At 34.0% G+C, this 21194-nt stretch overlaps 4 protein-coding genes across 5 annotated transcripts in view; 1 reads left to right on the forward strand and 3 right to left on the reverse strand.

Moving 5' to 3' along the window:
• Positions 1 to 344: 344 nt before the first annotated feature.
• LOC146536484 (uncharacterized) lies at positions 345 to 1414 on the reverse strand. Its single transcript, XM_085190429.1, has one exon. It carries the CDS (start codon positions 1412 to 1414, stop codon positions 416 to 418), a length of 999 nt encoding a protein of 332 aa, XP_085046555.1. The 3' UTR covers positions 345 to 415.
• Positions 1415 to 4489: 3075 nt separating this feature from the next.
• Positions 4490 to 5597, forward strand: LOC146536485 (uncharacterized). Its single transcript, XM_085190466.1, has one exon. It carries the CDS (start codon positions 4655 to 4657, stop codon positions 5483 to 5485), a length of 831 nt encoding a protein of 276 aa, XP_085046592.1. The 5' UTR covers positions 4490 to 4654; the 3' UTR covers positions 5486 to 5597.
• Positions 5598 to 5651: 54 nt separating this feature from the next.
• LOC146536486 (uncharacterized) lies at positions 5652 to 7628 on the reverse strand. The gene has a single exon (XM_085190465.1). It carries the CDS (start codon positions 7231 to 7233, stop codon positions 5806 to 5808), a length of 1428 nt encoding a protein of 475 aa, XP_085046591.1. The 5' UTR covers positions 7234 to 7628; the 3' UTR covers positions 5652 to 5805.
• A 1217-nt stretch (positions 7629 to 8845) lies between these two features.
• The window catches only part of LOC146536487 (coiled-coil domain-containing protein R3HCC1L), a 30814-nt gene continuing 18465 nt past the window's right edge, over positions 8846 to 21194 (reverse strand). For both annotated transcript variants that reach the window (XM_085189982.1, XM_085189983.1), the window contains 4 exons: positions 16093 to 16207; positions 13923 to 14044; positions 13537 to 13621; positions 8846 to 12072 (listed from right to left, as the gene is read on the reverse strand). In XM_085189982.1, the coding sequence (XP_085046108.1) occupies positions 13551 to 13621; positions 13923 to 14044; positions 16093 to 16207 (308 nt within the window). In that variant the 3' untranslated portion in view covers positions 8846 to 12072; positions 13537 to 13550. The remainder of the gene's footprint in view (positions 12073 to 13536; positions 13622 to 13922; positions 14045 to 16092; positions 16208 to 21194) is intronic.

Raw genomic sequence — 21194 nt, forward strand, 5'->3', positions numbered from 1 at the left:
TTTTTAATTTTATTAATATTATTAATAAAACAATATTTTTAACTAATACTAATAATTTACAATAATTATTGAAAAATCTAAATTTAATTTCAAAATTAACAAATTAAGCTTCTTTCCCATAAAATGCCTTATTATAAAATCGGCAAGAAACTCTGCAATTTATACGGACATATCAATATTTTGTTAATCAGTTTATATAGTTTGAAGTAGGTAAGTAGTGTCTATATTAAGATTTTAAAAGTTATGAAATTGAAAGTTATTAACACTGGCATCGTTTATTAGTAAAAATGTAAAGGTATAGTTTTGATAACAGAAAAGCATTTTTTTAAAAAGTTTGTCTTATTTTTGTGTAATAATAAATTAAATATTTACAAAAGTTAACAAAACTATAACAAATATCTTTAACGCGCCGTCATTAGTGCTGGATTTCGTAGCCGTAGAGATTGCCCGCAGCATGTCCGCCGTCAGACGCGAAGTCTCCAGGTTTTTCTTGGGATGATTCTTCAGCGGAGTGGTTGGATCCTTGCTTATCGTTGTCTTTCTCGCTGTCGGCGTGCTTGTGCTCTCCGGACTCATGAGATCCGTCCTCGTCATGTCCTCTACCAGCTCCGTGGTGTTTTCCCCCATCTCTGTAACTGTGGGAAGCCTTGCCGCCGTCACCGTAGGACCCATGGCCTTTATATGTTTCGTCTTTACTGAAGACCTTATAGTATGCACCAGTTTTTTGTTTAGCGAGAGCACCTTTGTGCTCATCTGCATCATTGTGGTTTCTATTATCGTAGTGTTGTCTGTCATCATCTTTTTTTCCTGTATAGGAGTAACTTTCATACTTTCCATTTTGATAATCTCCAGCTCCATTGTTGTAGTATTTTTGGTTCTTGTACCCTTTGTACCCATCATTGTCTTCGTTGCTGTCTCCATAATACCCTTTATAAGTCCCATCATCAAAGTGTCCCAGTCCCTTTAAGTAATCTTCATAGCTTGTGTTCTCTCCGTAGTGTGCAGTGTGTTCGTCGAATATCTTTTTATAATCGTCACCATCATCAGCGATGCCATCTATGTGATCATTATGTTCATCTTCGGCTTTTTCTTTAACAGGAATAATACGTTCATCGTTTTTGGATTCTGCCTTATTTTCGTCATTTTTTTCTTGATTCGCCTTTTTGTTTGGTGCAAGCACGTAAGGTTTAGGCGCTGCGTATAGCTTTGAAAGCTCTTCCATGACCTCGCTCTCACCCATTCTAATAACTCTTTCTTCTCCATCATTTTGCTTTTTGTAAATGTACCCGGTTGCAGCGGGGTGCAGGTCAGAGCCGCTGGTCCGCACCATCACCGTCCGCTCGACCGTCTCCCGCATCTTCATGCAGGAGGCGCCGGCGGCCACCGCTAGTGTCAAAGCAAAGACTCGCAGCATATTCCCCCCGCGATCTCTGCAGTTATGACTGCAAAGGTCAACTCGATTCATTATATAGCGAATATAGTAATCGGAACGGTCATAAAGGCGCTCTCGATATTGTGCAATAAGTTTTGTCAATGATAATGAAAAACCCTATTTAATTAGTTCGGCGCGGGGCATTGGCTGTAGTTGGTGTAAAAAAGGCACGTCCTAAGCGGGAGCGAGGACGGTCGTCGCCGACTGGCGGACAGTGTTATGCTTATATCGACCATATTTGCTTATTTTATTATATTATGTAATCTAAAGTCATATTTAAGTATATCGAAAGCTTAATAATAAAAAGAGGTAACATTGAAAACAAAATATTGGCAATCCACGTTTAAACTGAAGCAATTATAGCGTCAATGCTTGAGATTCTTGATTTTCTATTTTATACAAAATAAAAGAAAAACAATAGAAGCATTCAGTATTTCTTCATGATATTTTCAGAAAGTCTTATAAAATAACTATTAGAGTTTAATGTTTAAGTACCTTTGATTTTTTTAGCTTTTTCACATATCTAATATATGTGGGAAGATAGGGGCGTGGAGAATTGAGTGTACCACAGTACCCAATTTTCAAGATATTTCGTTTCAAATGGCGGGAATGCGGTTTTTTCAATACACAGAGAAGGAATCGAACTTATAATCATCATATTTACAGGTCAGATGCTGTTCCACTACGTCACGACGGCCTGTAAGCGGCCTCTACTTTGAATAAATGAATACATACACAGTTTGAGTATATTATCTATATATATTTTTATAGACTAACAAAACTGATTGAAAGTGATTTCTCAAACATATATTATATTAAATATTCTTTATTAATAATATATTTAAATTTTCTTACATGAAAACATTATTTGGATTCAAGCATCACGTGATAAAACTAACTAATTTTATTAAAAATACGAGTATCTTTGTGGTGTTACTATTAAAAAATATTAAATAAGTAAATTATATAAAAAAATCTATATGAATAACATACACTAACTCATCCTTGTAACTTAAAATAGATTTAAAAATATATTTTCTATATAACTGTCACTCCTGGCGTGTCTATTATCAAGTTTTGCAAGACTTTTCACTGCGCTCTGAGAGTCTTCCCCGAGCAAAGTAGGAGAGTCGAAGCTATCTCTGTTCCCATTATCAAATACAGCGTATGGTTTGAGGACACCCTCTACCACTTCGAAACCTTGCATTGGATTCTTTTTGGCTAACTCCCAATCGATGGGATTATATTTCTCAACATCGAATTTCTTCTTATGATGCGGGGCGTACTGGACCCCACTAGTTCTAGATTTTAAAGCATCCCTTTTATTATATTCCCCTTGCTTTGGAAATGTGTCTATGTATTTTTGTAGAGTGTCAACACGAGGGAACGATTTCGCGTAAGGATTCCGTTCGTTTATTTCAGTTTTATGTAAAATTTTACTACTAAACTCCAATAATTGCGCATTTGTTGGGATTAATTTATGATTTTTATTATTTTCTTCTTTTTTTAGATGTGAAATACGGTTATTGATTCTTTGTGATAGCAGGCTCTCGTGTGTCTTACTTGATGTCTGCTGGACCGAGCCCAGGCTTCTATTGGGTGTAAACAATTTATCTTTGGCATTTACAGCTTCACCTAATTTCGTTTGGTTTTTCGTATTAGAAACACCTTCGGTTCTCCAATTTTCGTTAACATCCTTTAGGTTTTGAACGAGGTCTTTCATTTGTCGTTTTGGTGTTTGCGTGTGCCGTATGGATGAAATATAACTCCGTCTCGCTGGTACGGCTGCAAACACATTGGAAGTTGGAGCTTGCACCTGGGGATTGACCACGTGTCTATCTGCTAACATCTCATTTACGTAACTAGAAGTCCTAAAAAATTTTCTGTAGTTAGATATCCTGTTCTTAGGAAATGCGTTAATACTGTTGACTGAAGCGATGTAACCTTTCGGATTGTCATTATAGATATACGCGAGTGCAGGATACCCAATACCCAATATATTACAGTACACATATATGGCGAGTACTTTCAGTAACAAGTCCATTTCGCAAGTAATACTGGTATGTAACGTATCGTACTGTTTTGGTCGCACTTTTAAATAATTTCCCTCATGTTGTTTACCGCTGTTAGTTTGTAAACACGTAAACGTATACAGTTGTACATTCATTCAGATGACATTTCTAATCTAGTTATACTCCAAAGTTTTCTCAGCTATTTAAATTATTCATTTCTTTGTCTCGAAACAAATGTGTTCTATAGAAAATCTTAGAAAAATTAGAAAGGACTGATTTAGGACTGTTTAAATGCAATACGAATTAATCGTATTGCATTTAAACTTTTCGAATTTTACACCCTAGATGAGACAAAATTTGGGTGGTTGGACACACATTTATAGCGCAGCAGCACAGCGTCTGACTGTATCAGCAACTGATCTTGGTTTGAAACTCACTCGGGGGAATGAATTAATTTCATTTCGACGCGCTAGTAACAAAACAAAGAACACTCTGTACGAGTTGTTGCGAATATTGCAACTAAGGAACTAGGTTTCCTCTGCCCCCTGCTACTTGGAGGATGAACCTCGAAGCTACTACATGTGACATAAATATATTTAAAGATAGGTAAGTATATGCTGTATAATTTTATTATTTTACGTCATGAATAAAACTGCATATATGCTATGTAATCCTTAATTATCCCCGTGAAATTAGCGTGTTCTACTGGTTTTTTTAATAAATCAAGTTAATGCTGTATCCCGCACACAGAAGGTAGAGGAAAGGGTAGGTAGTGTTGAGATACTCCTTTCTCCATTTACCGACGAATTCTGAAGGCATTCAGTGTTGAGTAGCGGAACTCAACGCCGCGCTTTTGCCTTCACACTACAGCAAAGAAATGAAAATATAAATTTAAATAAATATTTAATATCCTCGAGTGAGGATAGAACCCAGGATCAGTCGTGTTACTTGTGCCACGACAGACCTCAACTTAACTTATTTTTTATATTTCATACATTTAACATTCGCTGTGGATCTCCAATTTATAATTTATAATAAACACGAGTGGAAACTAAATATTATTTAAAGTTTCCAAACAAACTCGTGTCGGCGCGTCGCTATGAATGTTGTTATATTTTAAATGTAGACATTAAACATAAACTGTTTTACATTTCGCCAGAAACAATGTAGCTCTGTTAGTTAAAGTCAAAGGAAGATTCATTTCACTACAATGGAACCGATTGTAATGAATTATCTAACTTTATTGTTTTTACTGAGCTTGCTTCATAGCGTAGTGTTTAGTAAAACCCCAAATAAAGAAATGATTGACAGCTTAATCGAGAAGCTTAAAGAGGAATCCAGAGAAAAACAAAATGGCAGTCGTTTCGTTTTCATCAACCGTTCACGTATATCCAGAAATGTTAATGGCACTGATGACCAAAACCAGAATAACATAACCAACGCAAAAGTAACAAAATCAAAGAGAATTTTGGTTAAAAAGCCTATACCTAGTTTTGCGGAGGCAGAGAATGAAGATTATCAGTTTAAGTTAAATAATCCAGTTAAGTTCTCTGACTCAGTGGAACGCGAAGATGTAGATTTTAACATCGATGATTACGACTTTGATGTTCATCATGACGAATTCCTCGCCAAAAGTAAACTGCTTCAACCAAGAAAAAGAGAAAAAATAAGTCCACAAGTTGAGGCTGAGTGTCATAAAAACGATTTACGAACACAAAAGATTGTTGTACCAAGATTTATTAAACCATCAACTGAAAAGCTACCAAAGGAAGAGAAGGAAAACAAGGAATATGATGACGATTCTAATGAAACTACTGAAATGTTCAACCAAGGAAGGATGCTTAAAGATTCTGAAGATTATTTCAGTTCTGAAAGTGGTAAGGAATATGAGGGGCAGGTATCGGTCAGAACAGCGAGGTCTTCGTTAAGTTTTAGTGATTATTTTGAGAAATTCAGCGAGAAAACTTCAGCTTTGGTGTCAAAAGTTTTAACTTTTTTACCAACATTTCCTCAAATACCTGTAGCGAAGAAACTGGATTAGGTTTAATTTAACTCTTTGTAGATTTTTGTAGTGATTTTTATATTTAACAATAAAAAGTATAAAATAAAATTCATATTTGTTAACAGTACATTTATTTTTATAAAGGTATCAAAATAAAATTACAAATCTATATAATCTATGTATATAACTAAGTAATCCTTATCATGTAGCGCGAATTAACAATTATTTAGCATTTATACTTACTTCTGCAAACCTATTATTGTACTAAGACTTTTATTGTATTGTTTGAAAAATAAAGTATATTTCAAAAATGTTTTAGTATTTTTATGGAAGTCTTTAGTAAAAAACACACACATCTACTAATTCATATAACGATCAAAATTGTCATTATTTATTAACGCTATTTTTTTGGCTACATTTTTATATAAGTCTAAATCACTACCTATATTACGCAAATGCTTCGAATCTTCATATTTTCCTCCAAAAAAACGATTTTTATTTTCTTGTGCTTCATTGTTAAGATTTCCTTCATGTCCCAAAGCAGCGGCCGCTTTAGATTGTAAGTAAGCTTCTGACCCACCAGTTCCTATACGTGAAGCACCATGTTCCTCAAAATTTGAGGCTTTATTGGTATCATCAATGGACTCCGTTTCCTCCTGATACTCGTCCTTATGAAAAACCTTTCGGAGACCCCTCTTTTTTTCACCTTTGTCGGCGTTATTCTTAATTGAATACGTAGATATCTTATTATGGTCTTGTGATCCAAATTTATTTGCAAAAGCATCAGTAAAATCTTTAAATTCTCCCAGATATTTTCCGTACAATTTTTTTCCGTTTTCGTAACCTTCTTGATAACCATTACCTTTATTAAATGCATCAAATTCATTTTTATTACCATATTTTTTGATTTTTATTTTATTCTGCTGATCATCGTCGGCTACTTTTAAGTCGGTTGGTGAATCTGAAAATTTTTTTTCAAAATGATTTGAATATTCGTCGTACTTCATTTGTTTATCATAGTCATCCATATTTTGATATAGGGCTTCTTTATCAAATTCTTTTCCCCAAGAAATATCTTTGAAAGTATAAGGATCATCATCATATGATTTATCAATATAGTCGCTTAGAATAGATGAAAAGAATGGCTTGTTTCCGTAAATAGGATTATCACTACTGTGTGCATTGTACATAGGATTATAGCCTGTATAAACGTAACTATTAGGGACATCATCAATTTCTTCATGAACTGGTATAATTTTCTCTCGTTTTGATTCAATAAAGCGTTTGTCTTTAGCTTTTTGGAATTCAATATCGTATTTAATATTGTCGTAATCATAGGGCGTGTGGTAATAATAGGGCCAGTTGTAGTAGTAGTTTTTAGAATCACTTCTAATATCTTCATCATCAGAATGAAATACTGGAACGTCGTATGTCGGTATCACATTGCTAGCAGCTAATATAAAATTTCCGGGTCTGTTTGTTTTAGCTGATTTCCCTGTAGATGTCAAAGTATATTCTGTTGTTGTTCTATTGATGTTCGTTCTGTTAGGACACATTTTACATTCTTCCTTAAAAGGATTGACAGCAGATTTATTTCTATAAGTATTCGTAAGGCTGTTGTATAAAGTTAAATTTGTATTATTAATTTTTACTTCACTTTTGACGTGTTCACTCTTAACAGGCTCTAAATTAGACTTCATCTTACGTGTTATATAAAAATCCTTTATTGTTTTCATTTGTAACGTCGCACAGGACACGAGGCACAGCAAAACCAAAATTCGTTTCATGTCAGTATCGTGAATACACTCCCAATAATTTGTTTGTACTGGAAATAGATTTTATTTTGATGTTTATATTAAGAGCTCATTGCAAGCCGTTATTGTTTTCAATCACAATGCTTCTGTTAAATAGTTAGGAAACGTCCTGCGCGGCTGTAGGTACCTACTACGCAGAGTTGTGTTACTTTTGCCTTTTAACATTTTCCGTTGGCATTTAGTGGTTACTATTAAGCAATTAGAGGTTTTGGTCGTTTTAATTATTACTTGTGATTACGCAGGAGTTCAGAAATATATTTTTTTAGCTTCATGCTGTATCCCGCACACGGCTGGGTAGGCAGAGGGAACCTAGTGTTAAGACTTCGTTTTTCATTTTTCGCCGAGTTTTCGAGCTAAACTAAACGCCACACTTTGACTTGATATCAAAGGGAAGGAACCAACATATGAAATAATTTCTAGAGTGGGAATCGAACCCATAACCTGTCGTATTGTGTCGTGTATAATAGATAAATTACAGAATTACTTATCATTAGACTCTTGGCTAACAATGCCATATTTTCAATTCTTTTTGAACTTACTTAGATATAGAAATGTCTTATATTTTATGCCCTATAATTATTGATAGTTATAACCCTGAATTGCGCAAACTCAGCGCGAGACAGAATTGATTTCAAAATAAATAACAGCCGGAGATTATTAATTATATATACCTAGTGTTTTTTCAGCTTTTTTGTAATTCACTTTCAGTTTATCAAAGTCAAGTTTTAATTTCTACGTGCTCTCTAACTCTCCGACACAAGTAATCAATAGCGACCTTCGATTGGTTACGCTGTTGATTATTATGTTACCCAGTTGCCAAAAGATCCATTGTCTGTCGTACAATGAGTGGAGAATGACGAAATACAGGAATGCAATCGTTATACAGATGTGACTGCCTATGCAAATTTTGATTGTATTTGTGTGACAGAGTTGCTGGTAAATCGAAACTGGTGTATAGTTTGTTATTATTTTGATGAAAGCAAATAATTTAAATGCAGTGTAAGAATTGATGTGACTTACTACCTACCTATTCGTATAGGTAGGTAGTAAGTCACATCAATTCTTACAATGCAATACAAGTTATAAAAGTATGTTATCTGTATTTACAATGTTGAGTTAATAAATACTTCAACATTATAAATTTTCAAGTATTAATTTATTTAATTTGTATAATCTGTAACAAAATTATTAATCTAGTATATTTTGCTCAACGACGACCCAACGGCGCCTTTTGTCTGGCCAAAATGGAGAAATGAAAACGATTCATTTCCTCGAGTGGGAAGCGAACCAACCGCACCAGGATGGCCCCAAATAAATGGGAGAATTACTCTTTTGAAATAAATTTATAAGCGTGTATTGTATTTTTTCATGTTTAATTACCTACTCCATATAAACACTCCTACTACATATAAAACTGTCAAACAATTCATAAATTAACTTAACTCTTTTTCTTTCAAAAGTAATAAAAAAATAAACATGTCACTTTTCATTATCTTATCTATTAAAATTAGGTCTATATTACTTATTTACTTGTATAAATAAGCGAACAAAAGGACATAAGGTTTTAAAAAACAAAAAACAAACATTTCCATTTGACTATTTATTTCATAAATTAAAAAATCAATTAATATAAAAATATTTTTAAAATCCATTTGACAATTACACAGAATGTTGCGGATATGCTGCACTATGACGTCACTGATACCTTACTTTAAAATGTTCACAAAAAACATCGATAATAAAATCGATTTTGTTATCTATTCGAGTATTTAAAAAAACATTTTTTGTTTAACATGGTAGGATTACTGGTTATTTTTAGGTTATTCAAATACTGAAAACAATTAAGCTATACTTTCTTACCACGTCAATATACTTATTCAGTTGTAACAATTATCGTTTTTTTTTTGTCAAATAAACAACAATGCATGGACGGTTCCACAGTGTCACGTCACGTCACGTTAAATGCGTACATAAATTCGTCACATTATTGAGAAAGCGCGAAAAATCCATTCGACCTGTTTAATTTTATTTGAGACTTAATTAAAAATATATATTATGTATATAAAATGAAATATCTATTTGTAGATAATATACAATTATGTATGGTTGTAAGTTTATGTGTATGGAAAATCTTCTTAGCTGCTTTCATTTAAAAAAACAATTAATACATTACGTTTAATATTCATATTAGTATGTATATGAAAATTGTTGTTTTCTAAAAAAAAATATTATTTGGTCACAATCATGCATCCTGGCAACACTAACACAAATTGACTTAGCGTTAAATATTTAATAACATTACTTATTCATATTCAAAGATACCTAAGAGCATTTTTTAAACTCTCCACAGTATTCTCAAACAACATACTATATCTATTTTTTCCCATAAAAATATAATATTTGCTTAATATTTATTTGAAAATATTAGCTTTATTACATATTGCAACATTATGACGCACCATTCGTCGATTACAATGTTTCAATTTATTATTTTAACAATTTTTTTTGAAATTTAATACATAATATTTGTGACAGATTATTATAATTATTAAAAAAAAACAAATTAAAAATCTTTTGGTCTTACGCAAGGAAATCAAATGAAGTGACATTACATTGTTATTTAATAATTAATCTAATTAAGACTAAGTGGCTAAGAAACAACCATCCAGTATAACGATGCACATTACCGTTCACGTCACGTTACCGTCATGTCATTAATTTCATCTAGACGATGACGATGAAGCCGACGCGCGGTATGCCCGGCGCGCGGCTTGAGATTGTAACAAATCAACGTTACTTTTTACATAATCGCGCGCACCGCCGTGTACCGCGCGCGATATATATTAGTCTGTATAGACCTGTTCAGTTGACCCGTCCGGTTTGGGGCGGACGGACACAAGGAGCTACGAAAATGGAGGATGAGGCATCTATCGATTTACTAATTGACGAAATTGTACCTATCAGTTCTTCTAGTGAAATGGAATATCTTATAGCACTTTAAAGTATATATAATATAATATCTTATAGCACTTTTAAAAAAGTTCAAGGATGCAATCGACACCCTATAGTACTTAAAAACCGACCTTCGTATCCAAGGTCAAGGTCATCGCTGGTCCAAATCCGGCTCAAAGGACCAAAATTATGAATGGCTCGTAGTAGACTTGAGTTGATATAAACCACAGGATTAGCGAGTAAAAGGTTTATTATGTTAGTTACAAAATTTCAGTTTAAGTTGGATGCCAATCCGCGGTGAGAGTCGCCCGTCAACTGCGTTTTAATTGTACAAATAATTGACTTAAATATATTTCTTTCTAATGCGTCATAAACGAGGTCGCGTTGTTAGCTATATAAAAATCTGTACGTGAACCGTACATAGTCTTAGTGTGGAATATAAAGTCAAGCAGGCTTAAGAAAGTCTGACTCAAAATAGGGTGAACCCAGTATCGTCTTCCGATGACGACGTCCTAGTTTGGGGTATAAAACTCACAAGTCACAAATAGCCACCTCCATGTTCATTCTCGATTAATGTATACACTAAAATGCCGCGCACAAACGGCCGTCAAGTGAACAGGTGACCCGCGCGGCAGCGCGGCCATGTGAACGTAGGGTAAAGATATAGTAGTATATAAAAGAGAAATAGTTTTAAGATTAAATTAAGTTTAATGAAAAACATATTTAGGCAAATATATAGGAGAAAATTATCGAAATTTAAAATAAAATTAAGGCAAAAAAATACTTATTTTATTTAAAACTTACCATGATGGTAACGTGACAGCATCGTTACCGTTTTTGTTACTGTTACCGACTAGACACAAGGCACGTCTCACAACACGTACGCAGTGAGCGCAATACATACATACACACATATACATATAGACACATTATGCTTTACTAATTAATTAATATTTGGTATTTAAATAACTAACACAAATAATAATAAAATAGATTCAGTTCAAAAAAGGTATAAGATATTGAGATTGACTATTGAGTTTATTAACTTTATGCAGAGAAATGATGTAACAAAAATAAATGTAGGTTAATGTGTAATCATTTATAGGAGACATTAAAATAATCTAATAACCATAAATTTTTCGAAAAAATGGTTCGAATACAATCATTTAAATAATTGAAAAAAAAATTGACAAATATTAAACTAGAATACTAGGGAAGGGAATAACTATTTCGATTGTAATATGTGTGAATGATATAATTTTAAAACGATAAAAATATATAATTTAAATTATATTTAGTGTTTGGTGTTGTTTAAATTTCACAAATTTGTTTCTGTTACAAACTAGCATCGAAAGGTCGTAGTAAAAATCGATATTCGCTTCATTATTCGATACAATAATATGTCAATATCAGACATAGGCAAAAATGCGAGTGGGTTACTCAAGACTTTTAAAACAACGGGATATCTTTCAAAAAAGTCATAATAAATATAAATTATTATTCCATTTGAGCATACCAGATTACATTTGTAAATAGTTCCATCATTTTATACAAAAATATCACCATCTTATATATGTATATAAAAGAAACAAAAAAAATCTAATTTAAAACTAAATTTAAAAACATAACAATTTTATATAGCTGCCTCTTTCACTTATATTGATTAAGAAAGAGGGAGATATATCAATATGTTGTTTCTTAGCCGACTATTGAGCTAGAGGGGAGTGTTTTTTATAAAAATATGTATTTTAAATGTAAAACTTAACACATTAATTTATTTCATTTAATATATTATATATATTTGAGAGCATCTCACGTGGTGTTGCGAGTATGGCGGCGCGTCCTCAGAAATCTTGCGAACTGGATAAATAAACATATTATATAAATTAATATACATATATCAAATTGTTTTATATGTCCCATTTCTCACACTTTGTTGTACATGTAATCTAGTAGTAAGGTACTTGATATAAATGAGGTTTAAGGTGCCGATAGGTCAATTGAAATATATTAAAAATAAATAGCAACACAACGCGTTGAACACTTTGCAAGTGGCCTGCTGGTGTTCTCTAAAACAGTTACGGCTAGTTTACGAGAAGGACAGAAGCTTTCAGGGCATGTTATTAATTTTTAACAATTTTCATCGAGTGTAAGATTCGCACATTTTGAAGATTTTTAAACATTGAATACTAATCTCAATACAACTAATGTAAAAAGTAACTAGGACTTTAAATTGTATTGAACGAATGAGGAACAATGAGGAATGGGTGTATTAAATAAAGTAGTTAGTAGTTAGTTTTTCTAATAGGCTTAATTTGTGACCTACTACGTGACTAGGTTTAGTTAGACATCTATTAATATTGAACTTTGATATATATATATTTTTCAGATTGACGAAAAGCTTGAAAGGTTTGAAGAAAGCTTGAGAGCAGCAGTCAATACTCCACGTTGTGGCCGTAAATATATTCCTAGGCTTTATTTAGTTACCTTGTTTTTAATTAAGGCCTATCGAAATAAACTAAATTTATATTTCTTTTTTATATTTTTGAAAAGATACGTTAATTAACTAATTACTTTTATTATAATTCTTTGCTTTCTTTAATCAATTTAGTAGTATTTACGTGTAAATAAACAAACTTACATATTTGGTCAGATATTTTTTAATGGATGTGAATTTAAATTAAATTTTCCAATTAAAAATTAATTTCGAAATTTTTATTTTTAAAAAATTAAGATTTCTCTTTTAAAAGATTTATGTAATTGCAGGCTGTGTTTACCTTTATGTAGTTGTACAATTACATTTTTTTTATTTTACAAATAAACAAATAAATAAAAAAGGAGAATCTTATTGATGTTTTGGTAGAATAATTACGTTTTTCTTTATTGTAAAGTATTTATGTAGCGTGTATGTATATTAAACAGCATGTATAATTCTAGGCCGTCTACAATTTCGGCTGTTGTGACTGAGGCACGAGCGTGCGACAGTAAACCCAACGGTTGTCGGTTCGATTCACACTCGAGGAAATTAAATACCGAATATTTTCATTTCTTCGCTCGAGTAACAAGGCAAAGAGCAGCGTTGAAGTCCGATGCCAATACCTCCAGAATCCGGTGGCAAGTGGTGAACGGAAGTGTCTTAAAAGGAATCGAGTGACTAGATTATCAGGTTCCCTTTGCCTTCTCTGTATAGTATAGTAGCCGTTATATAACATTGCTATTTTCATTTATATTTCTTTAAAGTGTGTATGTGGTGTGTATGTATCTTCGTGTGTGTGTGCGTGTGTCTGTATACGTATGTGTGTGGGTGTGCATGTGTGTGTGTACCTGCGTGTTGGTGATCACACTTGGTGGTCGGCGAGGGAGCCGTCCCAGGCCGCCTCCTTGTGCAGCGCCGCCTGACGCTTCTTCTCTGTAACACACACAAGGACAAGCTACATGTTATTTTTATTCACATTAAACACGATAAGTAAACAGGTATAATTTCTAAGTACTGTATAGTGTATAAGCATCTCATATTATAGATAGGAGGTAAAAGGTTCAAATGTGGCAACAGCAAATTTATTGTCTGCAAATCAACAGAAGAAAATAATATAAATATGTGAATAAGACTTCAGAATTTGTCTTTTGCTTCTTGCATCTTAACTTGAATTTTTTCATTTTGTCCGATAAATCATATAAAAATTGGATCTAAAAAGAGTAAAAACACTAACCTCTAGCAAGTGTAATTAAGCGGCGTTCTTCCGCGCGCTCCTGTCTCGCGGTACTGAGGCGAACACCGAGAGCACCCGAAACTAACCGCCGCGCCAACGCCGTACAGGTTTCTGGGCGTTGTCTGAAATAAAATCAAAACATGATTCTTAATAGCGTCAATTAACATATTCAAAGAGTTAAGAATATCTCTCAAAACTCAAGAGTTGGTTGGTTAATTTGAAGAATATGAATATGTAGTTAAAATGTCACTTTTTAATGTATGAGAAATGCTTTACTTAATAAAGAAAACATTGACATTGGCAAATTGAATTGTACTCAACCGGCACGTACGAAACGCCATAAATGAAGAAATCAATCAAGAAAAAAAAAAACCAAATTCACGCTATATTCTGCATGGTCAGGTAGGCAAAGGGAACCCAATATTATTGAGCCCGCAACAGTCGCGGTTACAGTCAGAAGCTGTGTCAGTCGACTAACTGACTGACTAGTCAGACAGTGAGTAGGTAGACGGATCCTACCAGAGAGCCGTTTTAAGACAGTCCGTTCCCATTCGTAAGACACTTCTGTTCCACGTTACCAGAGCGAGAGGGAATAGAAGAGGAGATAGAACCCACAACATCCCAATATTATCATAAGTTATTATTAGTTAGAAAAAGTGTAAAAAACTATATGTATCACATACACTACCATTCACATGTTTTCTACATTTAGAGAGGATTACAATAAATATAACTGGACATCGAGCGTGCCTAATCACATTTCGTATTAAAATCCTTAAAGATCTTCCGCCTACGCGAACGTTTACTTTCAAAACAACAAAATAACACTTACATAAATACATAAATTAGTAAAAATTTAAATTAAATTAAATCGGCTTTACGCTGCATCCTGCATACGGCAGGGAGAACCTAGTGTTAAGACACTCCTTTCCCCGCTTTCTGCAGAATTCAGGCGGTATCGCCTGTTGAGCGGCGGAATTTATCGCCGCGCTTTGCCTCGACGCCAGAGCGAAGAAATTAAAATATCAATTTTAAAAAAAAAATTAATTCCCTCGAGTGGGGATCTAATCCACAACATTTACAGTAACACACTCAAACTCCTGCGCCATGACTGGCCTCCCAAGTCCTTAGTTAAAATAACTTTTCTATAAATATATGAATAAATACTTATCATCTATGACGAGGCCAGTCGTAGCGCAGGGGCAAAAGTGTGTGACCGTATACGCGAAACGTTGTGGATTCGATTCGACCGGAGGAAATGAAATATTTCTTTATTTCTTTGCTCTGGTGTTGCAAAGCAAAGCTCGGCGTTGAATTCCGTCACTGAACACGCAATGCCTTTAAAGTTTGACGCAAAGAGGAAGAGGAGTTTCTTAGCACTAGGCTCCCTCTACCTACCCTACTACAAACGAGATGCAACGGGGAGCTAATCTATGACTTTATGTAGAATAATAAAATTTGCCTTTAACCGATTTTTAGCACAGATACAAAACACCAAAAAAAAAGCTACAAGAAAATGATAAAAACGATCATTTTAGATAATTTTTACTATAAATTCAAAAGAAAATAGAAATAAAATATTAAGATTACACATACATTACATGAAATCCTAGCATAAGACCTAGTTCGTTCTTGACTAATCAAATTACATACTACCAACTAAGATACTTACTTTAAGCGGCTTTAAAACCGTATTTTAAATAGAAAAAAAAAGAGTACAATAATAGAATTGGAAATTTTCTAAAAATAATATACTACAGTCGTTTGGTGTTTGAGAGAAAATACCGATTCTTTTTTGCTTAGTTAAAGTCTCTAGCTAAATGTCTTCATGGCAGCGTTGTCAGTCGTCGCGAATTTGGTGGGCAATAAAGTGCGACATTGAGTTTCGCCGCTCGATACACTATGAAAAGTGGAGAATGGAGTGTTCCAACACTAGTTTCACTCTGCCTAACTCTGCTAAAATCTGTTTAGTGTAACAAACATATAAATACAAAACTATCATTACCTATACCATCCTAAACATTCGAGGCAGAGCCTCCACTCAACACACAATGTCCTCAAAATTCGGCGGAAAGTGGGGACCGGAGTGTCTGACTATTAGATTCCCTCTGCCTACCCTGCTGTTTGCAAGATATAGCGTAAAGCTGATTCTGATTTTATTTATTTTTACCTGTAAGGTTGTAGAAATTCAGCACATTTCTTCGCCTTGTTCCTGGACTCGAGCGTGGCGGCGTGCAGCGGCCGGCAGCGGGCCAGCGACCGCTGCGTCGACAGCACTTCTGCAGCTGAAATATGTTACATTCAAGAATTAGTATTTACAGTTAATTAATTCATTTTATGTACGAGGCCAGTCGTAAAATGCCGATATCGATTAAATTTAACATGATTACATATCTCTAAATTATATGAAAAATAACAAGAAATGTGGTATACTAAAATTTTATTATAGTAAATAATTGTTGCAGTTAATTTTTTGCAAATATTTTTATAGGCGCACATCATATAAGAATATTTTTTTAATAGTTATTATAACTAACTATTTTTTTATGATTATTTAAGGCAACTCAATGCTTAGGTACAACTTAACATAGATAGCAGATATCTATGGATAATTGTCTAACGCACCATAATTTATTATAATTAAACATTTACCGGCATACTCAATGGTCATACATAGGTTACCCTGAATATTCTTGGATTACCACAAACACCACTGATCAACTATTCGGAAAATGTCGGAACACAGATTATGAATGAGACCAAAAACTTCATAATTTTAACATAAAAAGGTATTGAATACAGTTATTTTTTGTTGCCAGGCTTATTAAACAAGTACCGACAAAACAAGTAACTAGTAAAACAATAAACTTCTAAAATTTATCTATTCAAGATACATTACAGAACGAGTCCCAACTCTGTTGTGAACTAAATCCACAACGGTTTAATTAAAACTTTAATTACTATCAGCTATATCAACCAACTTTACGTAATTGAAGTAAAGGATGCTATTATAAATAAAGGTATGTTAAACAATGTGAAGAATATGGTGATGGATATCACAGGCCACCCCCACAGGCCACCCTCGTCCACCAGAGAATTACTTCAGGCACTTGGAATATGTCTGAAAGGCAGCAATTCTTATTGGAAATTAAACACAATTTGGATGACCATATTAAAGCTAATAATTTCTAATAAGGTAAGGTAAGATATCTGTGTTACAATGAACATTTACATTTACATTTAACATCTCTTAGACATTCATACTAAACGGGAATCAGACCACCACCAACATAGTACGTCAAAAGAACATTTAAATAACCTAATTTTACTTATTTCGAAGTGGACGACCTGTTTCCGAGTCCACAGGAAACCCAAAAATAAAATATTTTGGCAACAGCTTTGCCACGTAAACTAATTTAGTAACATAATACATACGTAAGTTATATTTATAAAAACTAAATGTAATGCAGCATACTTCATACAACGCATCGTTTGTTTACCTAATGGCGCGTGAGATTGTTATGGCCTGAATATCTTTACTAGAAAACTATAGTTTTTGTACTCTCTTAGATGTTTGGCATACCATATTTACAGCGCCCAGGCGCGGGGCACTGTAAGCCCGACCGGTTCTGGGTTCGATACTCACTCTGGAAAATGAAATATTTAAATTCTTTTTTCTACGCTCTGGTAACGAGGCAGAGTGAAGCGTTGTGTTACACTTAATATAAATGTGTCCCCAGAATTTAGCGGCAAGTGGAGAACGAAAGTGCCCTAACACTACCTTCCTTCCGCCTACGATGCTACGTTTGGGGTACAGCGTGAAGCTAAAAAAAAGAAAAACTATGTAATTTCATTCCCTATTTATTTTATATTCAAATTTATATTAAAAAAATAAAATGTAGACAAAAATAGATCTAGTCTATTACGTGGGTAGCGCGCCAGCAGTAACTCCGCTAAGTGGTAAGTGGCACGGCGGAGTAAGAGTGCTGCCACACGAGTAGTTTGTACGTATAGAGAAATAGAAATAACCGAGAGTTGTATATGACTCTTGATATATTTTCCGCAGGTTTAGTGTCCTCGAATAGGTCATAAAATTAACGCGTTTAATCACTTAGGATCTATGCGGTGTTAGCATAGAATGATATAATTAGGTAACAATCTAGTGTGTATTTAAAGTCACGTTAGTTTGTGTTAAAAAAAGAAAATCTGGAATAAGTCCTTACTGGATTTTGTAATTAATAAAAATTAATTTTGTAATTAATAAAACATTAAAAAAACCCAAAATATATAAAATATTCCTACACAAGTGTCGTAGTGTGGCGCGACCACCGCCGGCCTACTTGTGCAGCGTTGCGTCACGACGGTCGTTGAACCGACCGCGCTGCAGCCTACGTATCCCGCACACAGCGGGGTAGGCAGAGGGAACCTAGTTAAGACACTCTGTTTTCTACTCTCCGCCGAATTCTGTAGGCATTGCATGTTCAGTGGTGTAACTCAACACCGCGCTTTGCCTCGCCTCGACACCATAGCCAAGAGATGAAAATATAAATTTAAATAAATATTTCACTTCCTCGAGTGGGAATCGAACCCAAAACCAGTCGCGTTTAAAGTCAGACTTCGTGCCCCTGCGCCACGACTGGCCTCGTTAAACTTTTGTAATATTGTTATTGTGTTATATTACGTTGTAATTGTAATACGAAATTTTATTATCTGTTGTAAATTGAATAACTTCATTTTATTTATTGCTGTACAAATCATTTTGATTTATATATGACAATGAAACTTCCTCATTGTGTATTTTCTTTGTTGTTCATTGAATGCGACATAGACTTGTAGAAAAAAAATCATCAAAACCAACCATCCGATCAATTTGGCTTCCATTGTCCTGCCAGAGCCAAGGCTGAAGGATACAAGATGGACGCTAAAGTCACGGTATGTAATACACTATATGTTATTTAAGAATTCAACAATATCCTCCCTCAAAACATTGGAATATAGAAATTTATATTATACCATAAAAGCCTTTATGTCAATTACTCTCTCTAAGTCTGTGAGTAATTCTCTCCGTATTCAATTTTAGTTTAAGCGTACGTCGGTGGGAAGCGATTTATTTTATAGCATATAAATATCACTTTGTTTTCGGTTTTAATCAAGTCTTATCAGATTCGTGCCGTAAAAACCACCAGCTACACCGTTTCGGTACTCAAGCATCGTTTTATTGACAATTATATGTTAATTAATGTCTCTGGGTGCTAAAGTCGTCGTAAATAAAATATTTTTATGACTTTCCAAATGAATGTTAATCACTTCTCAAATATTAATATATTAAGGTAAACGCCTGTATACATATACATCGTAACCGAGCACGATTATTGTACTTATCTAATATATTATTTCATTTTTAATTAGTTACGTAGTGCACTTGTCTGAGTTATGTATTTAATACAGCGTAGCACATCAACATGTAGAAATATTTCATTTCCTCGAGTGGGGATCGAACCCACGAGTCGATTTACAGGTACACTTTAAGCCGCTGCGCCACGACTGGCCTCTAATAACAATTATCTTTTATGTAATAAATACAGGTAATTTGATTCGTTAAACATTTTCAAGATTATTACTCAAGTCGATGAATATTTAAATAAAACGCTGTAGGTACGTCAGTGCGGAGACAATTGGGGCGGAAAAATGTTTAATCCCGAGAAGTTCACGCTATCTAAAATTATAATTACTTCAGAGGTATGCAAATTTGGATGAAATAATAAATTTACTAACATTTAGTATAACAATAGAAAATGTCTGTTTAATTTGGTTCTGTTACTACAATGACAGGTGGTCGTTGTGGCGCAGTGTCAAATGTTCGATGTCTCTTTCCGCCCATCCTATATCTGTTATATGTGAAGCCCACACACACACGTCAATACCTATCTATACTGATGATATAGTTATCAAGACATTACAGATGACCTGACTACGAGTAAGACAGAATAACACGAAGAGTATAAAAATTTAGTTTAAAAAAATGAATGAAAGTAGCTTTAAAATTAATTTTTTGAGAATTAAAAAAAAATACAATACCTAGTTTTAAATTAAGGAATCCCTGCAGTAAACAAATGATTGGTTCAATCTAGCACCGACTACTTAGTAAGGCATATAATTTCCACTCCAATAAACGTTACGTCACGTTACCTAATGCTCAGCTTCCGTGGGTCGCAGAGAGATAGCTCCTTAATCGATGATATGCATGAGGCCGTACTGTAACACGTTTGTTGTAGAGTTCGGTTCCTATTGGGGGGATAATTTATTTAACATTTTCACATCTTCTTGCCTACCGTGCTATAAGGAGAAACAAATATATATGTATGCATTGATAACAGTTATGGAATAACAAGTAACTTGTTATTTATATCATTCTTATTCTGTTTAACATAGGTATCGAACCCGTGCCTCTTGGAAACAATCCAAGTAAATAAAAATAAGCTCTAATCAAGCCACGTCAAAATCCTTAAACATTTGTTATAACTTATTTTTGTTGGTAGCGTATAGAAGTGGGATTGCTTGCCAGGGCTCGCTCTGTTAACTAATATGAAAATATTAAATATATCATTTTATCAAGTGGAAATTGAACCCACAACCTGTTGCCTTTACAGAAGCACGCTTCTGCGCTACGACTGACCTAAGTAACTATAATAGTTTAATAATGTTAAAATACATTTTCTTTCAGCTTCTTTTGTCTCTGTATTTGAAGATATTGTCATAGTGGACCCCATTTGAACCACCACGCTGTTATCAAAACAGCTCAAAATAAACTCTTCTCGAATTTTACATTTAAAAAAAATAGTTATCTTTTATGTGAATGTGCACAGTAATTTTATTGTCTAGCACTTGTCTTAGTAATTGTTCTCTCGGTGAATTGCTTCCATGGGAGTGGATCGAGGAAGTGCTTACTGCCTTTTTGTCGTGACGTACTTCCATTATACTTCCGTGTTTGCCGCGTATAGCCGGCTAGGCAAAGAGAACACAGTGCGATGAAACTTTTGTTTTTAACATCACGCTGTATCCCGCAAATAGCGGGGTAGGCAGATGGAACCTGGAAACCTCATGTTAAGGAACTCCGTTCCCACTAAAATATCCCACTTTCCGCCCAAATGTAAGACAGTTTTACTAAGATATGATGACTTTACATCATTGTTGTGTGAAATAGCAATATTCTTTGTAAAAATCGAGGAATGTTCTTATAGTCTGTAGAAATACAGTGACACGCATGTTCAC

Source organism: Heliconius melpomene, chromosome 9 (genome assembly GCF_056956725.1).
Source record: "Heliconius melpomene rosina isolate 202511_hmr_F chromosome 9, ASM5695672v1, whole genome shotgun sequence".
Lineage (NCBI taxonomy): Eukaryota > Metazoa > Arthropoda > Insecta > Lepidoptera > Nymphalidae > Heliconius > Heliconius melpomene.

Coding starts and splice junctions, on each gene's coding strand:
- LOC146536486 (XM_085190465.1), bottom strand. CDS start 7,233: ATGAAACGAATTTTGGTTTTGCTGTGCCTCGTGTCCTGTGCGACGTTA.
- LOC146536484 (XM_085190429.1), bottom strand. CDS start 1,414: ATGCTGCGAGTCTTTGCTTTGACACTAGCGGTGGCCGCCGGCGCCTCC.
- LOC146536485 (XM_085190466.1), top strand. CDS start 4,655: ATGGAACCGATTGTAATGAATTATCTAACTTTATTGTTTTTACTGAGC.